At 47.1% G+C, this 15105-nt stretch overlaps 1 protein-coding gene across 14 annotated transcripts in view; it reads left to right on the forward strand.

Annotated features, from left to right (window-relative positions):
* PRRC2B (proline rich coiled-coil 2B) overlaps positions 1-15105 on the forward strand; it is a 127237-nt gene that overhangs the window by 65606 nt on the left and 46526 nt on the right. For 13 of the 14 annotated variants that reach the window (XR_004178028.1, XM_031654652.1, XM_031654651.1 and 10 more), the window contains exons 5-9: positions 1304-1376; positions 6442-6585; positions 8954-9195; positions 9639-9760; positions 10216-10358. Coding sequence is in view for 13 of the 14 variants with exons in the window: in XM_031654652.1 (XP_031510512.1) it covers positions 1304-1376; positions 6442-6585; positions 8954-9195; positions 9639-9760; positions 10216-10358 (724 nt within the window). In the remaining variant the exon portion in view is untranslated. The remainder of the gene's footprint in view (positions 1-1303; positions 1377-6441; positions 6586-8953; positions 9196-9638; positions 9761-10215; positions 10359-15105) is intronic. The other variant, XM_021927120.2, reaches the window with a different exon arrangement.

Genomic DNA, 15105 nt, shown 5'->3' on the forward strand with positions numbered 1-15105 from the left:
GGTCAGCTCTGCATCACAGGCAAGAGAGACAGTTGTTTGCCTTGTGAGTGGATGGTGCTGGCTGAGGTGGGTGGGAGAGGGTAGTGATTTAATATAGCATTTCATCTAGTAAGTGGGGAAACTTCACAAAGCAGCAGCTTGTTTTGTGTATTTTTACCTTCAGTTAGAAGAAGGAGGCTGTGAGTTGAATGTTAGTTGAATGGAAAAGATGGGGTGAGCTTAACGGTTAGAGACTCGAAAGGGCACTGGACATAGGCAGGCTGGGACTGGTCCTGGTTCTGCTGTTCTGCATCTGACTCAGTCACTCTTCTCTGAGCCTCAGTGGTGAATGTGACTAGAACCTCCCCAGGGTGTGGTGAGCATTTGGTCAGGCTGGGTGTGCCTCGTGACAATGCCTACCCTGGCTTACTCTTTTTCTTTTTTTTTTTTTTTTTTTTTTTTTTTCTTTTGAGACGTGAGTCATGCTCTGTCGCCCAGGCTGGGAGTGCAGTGGCCGGATCTCAGCTCACTGCAAGCCTCAGCCTCCGGGTACACGCCATTCTCCTGCCTCAGCCTCCCAAGTAGCTGGGACTTCAGGCGCCCGCCACTTCGCCCGGCTAGTTTTTTGTATTTTTTAGTAGAGACGGGGTTTCACCGTGTTAGCCAGGATGGTCTTGATCTCCTGACCTCGTGATCCGCCCGTCTCGGCCTCCCAAAGTGCTGGGATTACAGGCTTGAGCCACCGCGCCCGGCCACCCTGGCGACTTTTCAGCAGAGGTGACCTGGCATGGTTCTCAGGAGGGGAGCTGTGCCTTGTAGAGTCACAGTCACTACAGAAGGTGCTGCAGCTGGCCCACCCAGCTCAAGATCTGGCACGTTGGCCTTCCCGTGTTCATGTTCCTCGTTAGCAGCGGTGCAGTTTTAAAAACACATGCCGGAACTGGGCCTTAGTCTTTGTCTCTGGAGCAAAATAAAGTAGCTCTATGTGGACATGGGAGGTTCCAGAGCACCACATAGAGGGAGACAGGTTTGGGTCCTGGCTTTGCTGTGTCACTGTCTGTGTGACTTGAAGCTGATCACTCCCCAAATCCTGCTCCTTGTCTGTAGAGTGGGCCTGGCATTTTCTGGTCCCTGGGACTGCTGTGTGGAGTGTGCATTGCAGGGGTCGTTCAGGGCTTCGCTGCTGCTCAGAAAGTGGTGGTGGATGGATCCTTATAGGGTTCAAATCTAAGGGGCTGGCCTCTCAGCAGCTTGTTGTAATGGGCTGTCACTGTACAGTGGAATAAGGGAGCTGGCCCTCTTCTGATTCTCTTCCTTCTTTCAGAATACAAATTCAGTGCCAGGTGGACCAAAGTCATGGGCACAGCTGAATGGAAAGCCAGTAGGACACGAAGGTGGTAAGTGCGCACATGTGTGTGTGTGTGTTTGGGGACGGTGGGGAGGGGGAGGTAAATGTCTTTTCCAGAATGTCTGGTTGGGTCTAGGCACCCAGAAGCTTTGAGGACTTTCTTCCGCAAAGAGGTACTGTTCTGTGGAGCCCTTGCCTTGCAGGGCACTGACTCTGCAGAGGGGCCAGCTCTTTGGTTTCTTTGGATGAGTGCTCTTGCTGAGACAGGAGTGCTGACTGGGCCATGCTGCTGGTGGGCCCCTGTTTGCTCCGTGCTTGTGGCGTTGCCAACACCATCCGCTTCCTCTCTCCTGGGACCACAGGTGGGAGGTGTCACGTGGTGTGGCTTGGGTTGATGAAGAAGCTGGCCGTGGGGTTGGAGTGGCCCGCCTGGAGGATGTTCTATCCAAGCACTCCGAGGGTTACGTGGTGTTACCAGAAGTGCTGCGCCCAACACACAGGAAGCTCCCTGGAAGCGGAACCCACTGTGCTGCTTCCGTGGAGCAGCTCAGGGGAAAGATGAGGGCGATGGACTGAAGGAAACAGTGTTCAGAGTTTTAAAAAATAAATTCATGGGAATTACACATTCACACCGCCTCCGAGGCAGGCCCAGGATAGTGGGCTAAAGCAGTTTGGTGAGTTCTGTGCATCCAGGCTGCCCTCCAGCCCCCACAGTCCTTGGAGAATGTGGGTCAGCAGATGTTCTTGAGAAAACCAAAAGATCTGGATTTTCCACAGGAGCTCTTCTAATTTTTGATGATAGCTTGAATGTTTCTAGCATACTGTGCTTCAGACCAAACTAGGCAGCAGCTCTGAGTGGGAAGGTGAGTGGTCATGGTGTGGGCAGACGATTCAAAGGAATATACTGGGGAAAGCCCACAATTCACTTTCTCCTGTAAAGTAGCACTGACTGCCCTTTTTTACCCTTTGCCGCCATCCTGGGTATTGCCTTCTGCCTCCTGCGCTACCCCTGCCAGCCAAGGCTTCACCAGACTTGGTCTTTAGTAGCCTATATTAGAAAACCAGCTGCACATCCTTCATTCCTTGAACCTCACCCCCAGCCTGCCATGCCTAGGAGGTCCTGCCCCTTGTGGGTTGAAATCCCTGTGTTCAAAGGCTCTTCCCTCAGTCTCCAACGGGAAGTGACCCATCAGTCAATGTGCCAATTGGATTTCAATGCCCCAGCTTCTCCCAGGGGGCTGAGGGTACAGATGGAGTGCCAGCAGGAGTGCGGTGGTGCGATTATAGCCATTGCAGCCTCGATCTCCCGGGCTCAAGCAATCCTCCCACCTCAGCTTCCTGAGTAGCTGGGACCACAGGTATGTACCACCACACCTGGCTGATTTTTTTTTTTTTTCCATTTTGAGTAAAGACAAGATCTCACTATGTCGCCCAGGCTGGTCTTGAACTCCTAGGCTCAAGCGATCCTCCCACTTCAGCCTCCCGAGTAGCTGGGGCTGGGACCACAGGCGCATGCACCACCACACCTGGCTTATTGATTGATTGATTGATTGAGTGATTGATTGATTGATTGAGATGAGATCTCACTATGTTGCTCAGGCTGGTCTCCAACTCCTGGGCTCAAGTGATCCTCCTACCTTGGCCTCCCAGAGTTTTGGGATTACAGACGTAAGCCACCGTGCCTGGCCTCAAAAGCGTCTTTGAAGATGCTTTATGAAGAACATTCACTGGACTTGTAACTGGTTCTTTGGCTTTCCATATCTTATATTTCTGTAAGGTAAAATTTTTTGTTTGTTTTGTTTTGTTTTTGTTTTTTTTTGGAGGCAGTCTTTGTCACGCAGGCTGGAGTGCAGTGGCATGATAGCTCACTGCAAACTCCGTAAGGTTAGAATTTTTAAAAGTAGATAGAATATATTAATTTTTATTTAAAAAGAACTACAAAAATGAAAAGAAAAACCCCTGTATAAATTGACCCAACTCCTATGGAAGCCAGTTTGGCACTGCCTGGCAAAATAATAACACATAATACCCTTTGACCTGGCAAGTGCACCCTGAGGAAATTAGTCTACAAATTGTACTTGCCCATGTGTGAAATGACCTGTGTACAAGACTATTCACTGCAACATTATAATAGCAAAAGATCGCAAACAGTCCCTTGAAATGCCTGTAAAATTATGGTAATGAAATGTGATTTGGCTATAAAGAAAAAAAGCAGAAGTTTTCTATTGATTTGGCAAGCTCTCCAGGTGAAGAAAAGTACAGAATGGTATGTATAGTATCTTACCATTTGTGTAAAAAATGGGGGTGAGGGCTGGATGTGGTGACTCACACCTGTAATCCCAGCACTTTGGGAGACTGAGGCAAAGGGATTGCTTGAGTCCCGGGCAACATGGCAAAACCCTGTCTCTATAAGAAACACAAAAAATCAGCCGAGTGTGGTGGCAGACACCTGTAGTCCCAGCTACTTGGGAGGCCAAGGTGAGAGGATTGGTTGAGCCCAGGAGTTTAAGTCCAGCCTGAAAAGCATAGCAAGACCCTATCTCTACTCAAAATTTAAAAAAAGAAAGAAAACAATTGCAGGCAGAAACCTGCCAGCCCACAGAACTGACACACTGGGCAGGGTGGGGGCCAAGTGTAAAAGTCTGTTTTGGTTCCCCATCTTGTGCTAGAGTCACGCGTCTGCGACACTGTCAGGAGTGTGGGGATTGGAGGGTGTTGTCCACAAGTGTTTTCATGACTCTTTGGAATTCAAAAGGGCTTTTCCTGAATTGATAGACTCAATTGATAGGTCACCTGAAACAGACCCAGGAGACCTGATTGCATGTTTGGGCAGAGGTCAGAGACTCAGACACCAGCTACTACCCCACCAGTGGCTCAGCCTGTGACCTTGGAAGAAGCCCCCCGACTTTCCTGCCTGTTTCTTATGGTGGAGAACAGATGGCAGGTGAACATCATAAAGCATTGACACCTTATGAATACTGGTATTTTGCTGTGAGACTTTTTTCCTACCCTTTATCCTTATTAAGGTTAATTCATGCTTACAATAATATCTTCATGATTCTTGAAGCAGAAGGAGGAGATGGAACAGCAATATTGGACAGATGCTGGTTTTTTTCCTAATTTCAAATCTACCATTTTTTTTTTTTTTTTTTTGAGGCAGGGTTTCGTTCTGTTGCCCATGGGGGCTGGAGTGCAGTAGCGCAATTTTGGCTCACTATAGCCTCAGTCTCCTGGGCTCAAGCAGTCCTCCCACCTCAGCCTCCCAAGTAGCTGGGACTACAGGCACACACCACCATGCCTGGCTAATTTTTGTGATTTTTGTAGTGATAGGATTTCATCATGTTGTCCAGGCTGGTCATCCTGTATTTTAAAAATGAGAGTTTTTATTTGATTCTTGCCTGTGACCTTCTACCATAATGAAGCGACTGAGTCAGAGCCCCCTTCACAGTGCCCCGGAGCTCCTTCTTGACGCTTGGAGGCCATCTCTGGCTGACCATTGGTGAATGGTGTCCAGTCTCACCCTGTCAGGTTTATTTGAGCAAATTGCTGCCACATGCCTGTGTGGTGATCCAGCCGCGCCTTGCCGGCACAGTCAGCTTTAGTGAACAGGTCTATGGATCAGTGGTGCTAAGAATAATTTAAACTACTTAGGGGAAGGCTGGGGTTTAGCTGTATAGGGAACAAGGCATTCCACGGGGGGCCATTTGTTGTGTGGTGTCGCCACTGTTCCTAGATTTCTCCTATCTGGAGTGTGCTGCGTATTCCAGATCAGAAGACGTGCCATTTTTAATCTGTTCATCTGAAAATGGTGGCAGAACCTCTGCTAAGTTCTGTGTGTAAGGGAACAACATTAGGAAAGTCTTCTTCTCTAAAGCAGGTTGTAATGTCAAGGAATGAATGACAGAATGAAGAACTAAACTGTTCCCAGGATTATAAGAGTGGAATGTTTAGCCTTGTAGGGCTCAAGGAACTTAGTAGAAAATGCAGAAGGACAGGTGAATGAGGAGGTACTCATGTCTGTACATCTAATTTCCACCTGATCTTACCAGCAGGTGTTATTTTATTTTATTTTATTTTATTTTATTTTATTTTATTTTATTTCTTTGAGATGGAGTCTCACTCTGTTGCCCAGGCTGGAGTGCAGTGGCTCACTGCAAACTCCAACCTCCTGGGTTCACAGCATTCTCCTGCCTTAACCTCCCAAGTAGCTGGGACTACAGGCACCTGCCACCACGCCTAGCTAATTTTTTTTTTAATTTTTAGTAGAGACGGGGTTTCACCATGTTAGCCAGAATGGTCTCAATCTCCTGACCTCGTGATCCGCCTGCCTCGGTCTCCCAAAGTGCTGGGATTACAGGCATGAGCCACCGCGCCCGGCCTATTTTATTATTTTTAGAGAGAGGGTCTCACTTTGTCACCCAGGCTGGAGTGCGGTGGCGCGGTCTCGGCCCACTGCAACCTCCACCTCCCGGGGTCAAGCGATCCTCCTACCTCAGCCTCCTGAGTAGTTGGGACTACAGGCGCCTGGCACCAGGCTAATTTTTTGTGATTTTTGGTAGAGACAGGGTTTTGCCATGTTGCCTAGGCTGGTCTTGAACTCCTGAGCTCAAGTGATCCACCCACCTCGGCCTCCCAAAGTGCTAGGATTACAGGTGTGAGCCACTGTGTCTGGCAGAAGCAGCATCTTAATCCTTTTGGGGTCGCCTGGGGCAGGGATGGCAGCACTCTCTGTAGGTGTTGCCTCCACAGGAAAGCAGTTGCCTTCTCGGCCTCCCCTGGGCTGATTTGTCTGTGGCCCCAGGCAGTCCGCAGAACCTTCCCTGCTGGGGCAGGCTATGGCCTGGAGTTGCTGTGATATCTTACCCCATTCCCTTTGTAAGCAGGCACTGGTCCCTGCAGGCCAGCTGGGAAGGGGCATCATGATGTCAGCAGCAGCCTCCCTTGCCACCCTCAGCGCCCCCCTGGTGGCATCTGCCAGCACAGGGCACCCTTGTGACAAGGCTCCCTCAGAAAGCCCACTTGCAGGCAACATGGCTTTCAAGGTGTGGAGCTGGGAAGCAGACGACTGTTGACTCCATCTCACTTCCTCCATGTCTACCCCGTCTTCTTGACAGGTTTAAGGGGCTCAAGCCGACTGTTATCCTTCTCTCCCGAGGAATTTCCGACGCTGAAAGCAGCTGGAGGGCAGGACAAGGCTGGCAAAGAAAAGGGCGTCTTAGATCTGTCGTATGGGCCAGGACCAAGCCTCCGCCCTCAGAGTAAGTGACTGCAGCCTCTGGGCACTCGATGGAGTCACAGAACTTCCTCCCCTCGTCTCTCTGTGCTCCTAGAAGGGTGCTGATGTCACTGGGGTCTCCGGTTCAAGCTGGAAACGTGGCTCTTTGGCTCGTACCCGATCTGTGCGTCCATTGGACGTGCTGCCTAGACCATTGGGCATTGTGCCTTTTTTGTCTCTTGGGTTGGGCCAGGCCTGTCCCCTCCCCCTCTGTCATCCAGTTGTTAGTTTTGTTGTGCCTGGTGGCTGTGGCAAGAATGGACAAAGGACCAATTAACTTAGGTCCCCAGTTCAAAAGCTTGTTTTCTAAAGCTCCCAATCCTAGTCGGAATCACTGGGGAGCTGGTGAATGAGTGATTTCCAGTCCTCCCCTCCCCCAGCCCAGTTAGGACCTGTATTTTTAACCCATTCCTTTGGGGATTGTGACTTAAATCAGCCGGCACTGCTCTCTACTGCTCCCTTATCTTAGGTTGGCCAGGGAAGGAGCCGGATTGTGTAGCACTTCTTGCTGGAAATTTCTCCTTGGAAGCCGAGGGTGGCTGGAGGTTAAGGTGGTGTTTAGGAATGCGATTTTCCACATGTTCTACTCAGGAGTTTTGAAGTGGCTCATGTAGTCCAGGAGACTTGATCAGGTCTTGAAACGTGAGGGCCTTTTGTTTGCTTGTCTTGAGGCCTCTCCCATTCAAGTCAGAAGTGATGTCCTATAAGTCAGTGATCACTGTGGATGTGTCTTACTTAAACCAGCACTCACTGGCTTTCCAGTGACCCACACAGGACTGGTTTATTTTGCTTCGTGGTTTTTTTTTTTTGGTTTTATTTTTTTGAGACGGAGTTTCACTCTTGTTGTCCAGAGTGGAGTGCAATGGTACGATCTCGGCTCACCACAACCTCCGCCTCACGGGTTCAAATGATTCTCCTGCTTCAGCCTCCCTAGTAGCTGGGATTACAGGAATGCGCCACCACGCCCGGCTAATTTTGTATTTTCAGTAGAGGCGGAGTTTCTCCATATTGGCCAGGCTGGTCTTGAACTCCTGACCTCTGGTGATCCGCCCGTCTCAGCTTCCCAAAGTGCTGGGATTACAGGCGTGAGTCACCATGCCCGGCCTTTTTATTTATTTATTTATTTTGAGACAAAGTCTTGCTCTGTCACCCAGGCTGGAGTGCAGTGGTGCGATCTTGGCTCACTGCAACCTCTGCCTCCCAGGTTCAACCGATTCTCCTGCCTCAGTCTCCTGAGTAGCTGGGCTGGGACACAGGCGCCCGCCACCATGCCTGACTAACTTTTTGTATTTTTAGTAGAGACGGGGTTTCACCGTGTTAGCCAGGATGGTCTCAATCTCCTGACCTTGTTATCCACCTGCCTCGGCCTCCCAAAGTGCTGGGATTACAGGCGTGAGCCTCCGCACCCAGCCTGTTTGCTTCATTTTAGGGGACATGAATTATATCTTTCTGGGATTAATTAAGATGAGCTGCTTTGTGGGACTATAAAAATGTGGACATAGAAGAAGCTTCTAAGCGTCAGTTTCATCTCCTCATTGGAGAAGACGAGGAAATATGGACGGGGTGACCTCGCCTTGCCCCAAATCTCACAGCAAAGGGGTTGAAGAACTGGGGTCAGACATGTCCTGGGTCTCTTTCCCTTAAGGGTTGTGTAACTCAGAGACCGTTGTGCTTCAGCTTCTAACCAAAAGGTGACCGAAAACAGGGGTCTGTTTTCTCATTTGATTTTTTGTTGGCCTCTAATAATTTCCACCGGATCTTACTACATTTGGCAATAGAAAGCATCATTTAAAAAAGACAGGTCGGCAGGTTTCCGCCTGTGAGCTACGGAAGTGCCCCACACCTCCACTGGAAGGACAGCGGCTGCACTTTGCCTGTCTTGTGGGCTGGGGGATCTTTATTAAAAGGTGCCACTGCTAATCAAAGCCTGAAACTACCGTGCCTGGAACTCACTCCTGTTTTAATGTGTAGTCCAGTGCTGACCCTAAGTGGGCTGGTCAGCATTTGTTGAAGGAATGACCCAAAGCTGTTTTCATCAGGGCCGTCTTCCTATCTCTGGGTTGAAGACTAGGGGGAAGGGTGGCGATTGTTACTCACTGATGAAGCCTTTTCTCTGAGTAGATCTCATTTTATATTTCACAGTCAGACTTCCCTCAGCAAGTTCATCCCCATTGGCCAAGGGTCTGCCCCAGCCTTCCCTGACAGATTTAACAGTTCTTCACTTTTGGTGTTTTTTGTTTTTCATTTTATTTTTTTGTTGAAGGAGGGGGTCCCTTGACCTTCAGAACCTCATACGATCCCTCCTTCCCCCTCCTCTTCCCTCTCCCCTTTTGCCCCCTTTCAATTTCCAGATGTGACAAGCTGGAGGGAGGGCGGTGGGCGACACATAATTTCTGCCACGTCTCTGAGCACCTCCCCAACTGAGCTGGGCAGCAGGAACTCGAGTACGGGAGATGGAGCCCCCTCCTCGGCATGTACCAGCGATTCTAAGGACCCCTCTCTCCGCCCGGCTCAGCCTGTCCGAAAAGGGGCTTCACAGTTCATGGGAAATGTATACCACCCACCTACATACCATGATATGCTTCCTGCTTTTGTAAGTCTTCAGAGTGTACTTTTTTTTCTCCCCATCAAGTTGGATTGTGTCCAGCAGATAGGTCAAGTGGTTGAATGTCCCCCTTGGGGTCTCCTCTTGGCCCTGTTACCCTACTTCTGAGGCTTCCACTGGTTTTGCATTTTCTCTCCCTGCTTTTTAAATCTTCAGGGCCTCTGGCTTCTTTCCCTGGTGATGTGGATATCATTTTAGGCTTTGGTTCTTTAGAAACAGGAGAGGCAGGTTTGCCCTGACATAGGTCCCCAGGTCTACTTACTGACAGCAGGAATGAAATGGGGGAGATGGCGGTAGGATTAATTAGGAAACCCCAAGACTTTCCTGTTTCTTTTTCCCATTTTCCACTTTACAAAACACATTCTGATTTAAGTGGAAATTGCAATTTGGGCCATTACCAGCAAATCCTGTTCATCGATGTTATGTTTCAGATGTGTTCGCCAAAGTCATCAGAAAACCAGGGTACAGTGGAACGAGGCTCTTTTCCCCTTCCTCAGCTCCGCCTTGAACCTCGAGTTCCTTTTAGACAGTTCCAGATGAATGACCAAGACGGGTGAGTCCATCGCGTTACAGTCACGTGTGTAGAGATGAGTCTGGTGGTGATTCTGGTCAGGATGAGGGGATGATGAATAGAAGTGCTGTGTCTCCTGGACACGGCAGAGAACTTTACCAGCTCAGCGTGGCAGGGTGTGTGGGACGGTGGCTGGAATTTGGAGCTGATTGAGAGATTGAGTCATGATGTCAAGTGCCTGGTAGAGTTGAAGTTCTGGCACGTGCGTGTTGCTGCTGCCCTAGGCCTTAGCGACCAGCATGTAAAACTGCAGGACAAAGCAGACTTCTTTCTGGGATGTACTTGTTTGCTCATTATATATTTCTTTTAAAGGAACTGATAGAAATATTAAACATGAACCTTTGCAGTGTGAAACTTGTTTTTGGAGAGGTATTTGATTTTGCTTCCGTCTGTATACTGGACATGATTCCATCATCTTTACTTTTCTCTTTTATCAGAAAAGAAAACAGGCTGGGAGTGTCTCGCCCACTCCGCCCGCTAAGGCAGCTGGTGGAGCGGGCACCACGGCCCACCATTATCAATGCGGAAAACCTGAAGGGCCTTGACGATCTGGACGCCGATGCCGATGATGGCTGGGCAGGTGGGCAGAGAAGCACGGGTGGTTTAGACGGGCAGGACCAAAGTTCATCTGTGCTTACCAGGGATGGAAATCCCCTGGCGCCACCGTGTATTTTCCCTTGGCAAGATAGGGACTAAGAGCAGGACAGGGAAGCAGCCCCGATGCCCTCCTTCCTCATTTACTCCCCGACTAGCAGTTCCTTCCTAGCCAAGCCATTAGCTTCTTTTGGTTTTTAGTCTTGATCTTACAGTTTTGTTGTTAACTTTTAAAAAATTATTGATGATGCAAAATTTAAACACAGAAAATAATAGCTCCCAACCACTGATCACTCAGGTTCAATAAGTACCAATGTTCTGCCATTCAGTTTTTGTTCAATTTAATTTTTTTCCAAGAGACAGGGTCTCAGCTACTCTGGGCATACTACCTATGGATTAGCCCTGCTTTGCAAGGAGCAGTAAAAAAAATAAAAAGGAAGGCTGGGCACGGTGGCTCACGCCTGTAATCCCTTTGGGAGGCTGAGGTGGGCAGATCACGAGGTCAGGAGATCGAGACCATCCTGGCTAACATGGTGAAACCCCGTCTCTACTAAAAATACAAAAATCAGCCAGGTGTGGTGGCGCACACCTGTAGTCCCAGCTACTCAGGAGGCTGAGGCAGGAGAATCACTTGAACCCAGGAAGCAGATGTTGCAGTGAGCTGAGATCGTGCCACTGCACTCCAGCCTGGGTGACAGAGCGAGACACCGTCTCAAAAAGAAAAAAAAAAAAGGATAGAGAAGGGGTCTGGCTGTGTTTCCCGTTCTGGAGTGGAGTGGCTGTTTGCAGAGTCCATCATGGTGAACTGCACCCTCAAACTCTTCCTCCTGCCTCAGCCTCTGGAGTAGCTGGAACTACACGTGGGTGCCACAAACCCGGCTTGTTCTGCCGCTCTTAATCCTTTATCCCTATCCACTCCCTATCCCCCAACCTGATTATTTTCTTTCGTAGTTCTTTTTATTTATTTTCAGGTAGATTTTAATTATAGTGAAAGGCATTCATGTCACATTTTACCTGTACAGTTTTACAAACGGATACGTGTAAATACACATCCATATCCAGAGAGAGAGAGAACGTTTCCCTCACCACCCCAGGCTTTCTCATTGCCTCTCCAGAGCTCTGCCCTGCGACTGCTCACGGGCCTGCTGCTCTTCTGATTCACTTTACCCTAGATGAGTTTTGCCTAGTTATCAGACTTCAGATGAGTGGAGTCATACAGTTTTTACTCTTACATGGTTTTCATATTCATCAGTGTTGTTTATATGTCGGTTGCTTTTAGTTGCTGAGATATGTCCTAATGCATCAATATACTGTAATTTGTTTATTCATTCAAAAGCCCCACTCTACACCGTACTTCTGTTTCTCTTGGTTAAATATCTAGAATTGTTGGGTCAAAGGGTAGGCATAGGATTAAGTGTTTAAGACCTGTCCAAACCTTTTCCCCTGGTGGTTATGCCATTTTACATTCCGAACAGCAGTGTGAGAATTTGGTAGGTCTGGATCTTAACATTTTGGTGTTCATCTTTTTTTTTTTTTTTTGAAGAGACAGGGTCTTACTTTGTTTCCTAGGTTGCAGTGCAGTGGTGTGATCAAAGCTTACTGTAGCCTTGAACATGTTTGTCTTTTTAATTTTAGCCATTCTAGTGGGTGTTTAGTGGTATCTCATTGTGCTTTTAATTTGCATTTTGCTGATGACTAATGATGATAAACACACTTTTATGTGCTATTTGACAACTAATATATTATCGTTTGTTTGGTGTCTGAATTTTTAAAAATTGGGTGGTAGGATACCAGCCCTGGATACAAATCCTTTGCAACTTTTATTTTGCAAATATATTTACATATTGCATTCTTTGTCTTAATTTTTTTTAAACACTGTTTTGATGAGCAGAAGTTTGACTTTTGAAATTTAATTTATAAATTTGGGTTTTTTTGTGGTTATTATTTTTGTGTCCTGTTTAAAAAAATGTTTGCTTTCCCTTGGTGGTAAAGATATTCCTAGATGTTTTATAGTTTTAACTATTAATTTTAGGTCTTTGATCCACATTGGATTAATTTTTGTATATGGTATAAGATAGGAGTCAAGGTTTGTTTTTTCCCATATGGCCAGTTCTCCACAACATTTGTTGATAAGACTTTCCCTATCAAATTGCTTTGGAACCTTTGCCAAAAATCAATTGACTGTAAAAGCATTGGTCTATTTCTGGACACTGTTCCATTGATCTATTTGTTCCTCATGCCAATACCACACTGTGGGTTTATAGTAAATCTTAAATTTCGGTAGTGTAAGTTTTCCTACATTGTTCTTTGCCAAGATTGTTTGTTTCTGCATAAATCTAGAATCAACCTGTCAGTATTTACAAAGAGCCTGTGGGCATTTTGGTTAGGTTTATGTTGAATCTCTAATGAGGTAAGTGACATCTTAATGTTTTGTCTTTTTTTCCGAGACAGAATCTTGCTCTGTCACCCAGGCTGGAGTTCAGTGGCACGATCTCGGCTCATTGCAACCTCCGCCTCCCAGGTTAAGTGATTCTTCTGCGTCAGCCTCCTGAGTGGCTGGAATTACAGGCGCGCACCACCATGCCCAGCTAATTTTTGTATTTTTAGTAGAGACGGGGTTTCACCATGTTGGCCAGGCTGGTCTCGAACTCCTGACCTTGTGATCTGCCTACCTCAGCTTCCCAAAGTGCTGGGATTACAGGCATGAGTCTCTGCACCTTGCCTGACATCTTAACTTTGAAACTTGGTGGTGTTTTTTTTTTTTTTTTGATATGGCTGGAGTGCAGTGGCATTATCTCAGCTCACTGCAGCCTCTGCTTCCTGGGTTCAAGCGATTCTCATGTCTCAGTCTCCCAGGTAGCTGGGATTACAGATGTGGGCCACTTCGCCCAGCTAACTGTTATATTTTTAGTAGAGATGAAGTTTCACCATGTTGGCCAGGCTGGTCTTGAACTCCTGACCTCAGGTGATCAGCCCGCCTTGTGGCCTTCCAAAGTGTTGGGATTACAGGTATGAGCCACCATGTCCGGCCCTTAATTTTGAATCTTTAGGTTCAGGAATCTGGTGTATCTCTTTTTTAGGGCTTTTGTTTTCTCAGCAGTGTCTTTAGAGTTTCATGTAGAGGTCCTGAATGTCTATTTATTCAGGCATTTTATGGGTTTTTTTTTTTTTTTTTTTTTTTTTGAGACGGAGTCTCTGTCCCAGGCTGGATCACTGCAGGGTCGGATCTCAGCTCACTGCAAGCTCCTCGCCTCCTGGGTTTACGCCTCCTGCCTCAGCCTCCCGAAAGCTGGGACTACAGGCTCTCACCTCGTCCGGCTAGTTTTTTGTATTTTTAGTAGAGACGGGGTTTCACCGTGTTAGCCAGGATGGTCTCGATCTCCTGACCTCGTGATCCGCCCGTCTCGGCCTCCCAAAGTGCTGGGATTACAGGCTTGAGCCACCGCGCCCGGCCTATTTACTGATATTTTTGTCTGCTTCTGTCAGTTAAGGAAAGTGAGATGTTAAACTCTAATGATGCATTTATCTCTTTCTCCCTTTTATACTGTTGGTGTCTGCTTCATTTATTTTGAAGCTGCTTACACACATTGGTAGTTTCCATACCTTTCTGGTGTGTTCCCACATTTCCCTCCTTATCTCTAGTAGTCTGTTATCTTGCAGTCTCTTTTGCCCTGTGTTCATACCATCGCTCTGACTTACTGTTTCCAGGGAATATCTTTTTCCATTCTTTTCCTTTAAACTCCTTTGTGTTTGTATTTAAAGTGATTATTTAGTAGACAGCACGTAATTGCAACTTGCTTTTTCAGTTCCTAACTCTTCCTTTTAATTAGATTGAGTTTTTGTTGTTACCTTTTAAATTTTTTTTTATTTTAACTTAATTTATTTTTTTTAGAGATGGGGTCTTGCTCTGTTGCCCAGGCTGGTCTTAAACTCCTGGGCTGAAGCAATCCTCCCGCCTTAGTCTCCTGTGTAGCCAGGACTGCAGGCATACATCATGGTGCTCAGTTAGCCTTGTGTTTGAGGCAGGATCTTGCTGTGTCGCCCAAGCTGGAGTGCACTGGCACAGTCACAGCTCACTGCAACCTCAACTTCCTGGGCTTAGGTGATTCTCTCACCTCAGCCTCCAGAGTAGCTGGGACTACAGGTGTGCACCACTATGGCTGGCTGATTTTCTGTATTTTTAGTAGTGATATGGTTTCGCCATGTTGCCCAGGCTGGTCTCAAATTCGGGCCTCAAGTGATTTTCCTGTCTCGACCTCCCAAAGCGCTGGGATTACAGGTGTGAGCCACTGTGAATTATATGATTATATGATTCACATAATTTTAATATAATTATATGATTGACATGATTGTCATATAACATAAAATTTACCTTTTAAAGTCTATGGTTTAGTGGGTTTTAGTATATTCACGAGGTTGTACAACTACCATGACTATCAATTTCAGAATGTTTCCATCACTCAAAAAAGAAACCCAATACCTGTTGGCAGGCGCTCTCTGCCACCTGCTAATCCTGTGGCAAAAATAAATCTACTTTCCATCTCTATGGATTTGCACATTCTGGTCATTTCCTATCAATGGAATCAATATGTGGCCTTTCTGGTCTGGCTTCTTTCACTTAGTATAATGTTTTCACAGTTAACTGTGTTACAGCATGTGTTTGTATTCATTCTTTTTTATGACCAAATAATAATTTCATTGTGTGGACCTACCACACTCTGTTCACACAGTCT

The sequence above is a fragment of the Papio anubis genome, chromosome 13, assembly GCF_008728515.1.
Source record: "Papio anubis isolate 15944 chromosome 13, Panubis1.0, whole genome shotgun sequence".
NCBI classification, from domain to species: Eukaryota; Metazoa; Chordata; class Mammalia; order Primates; family Cercopithecidae; genus Papio; species Papio anubis.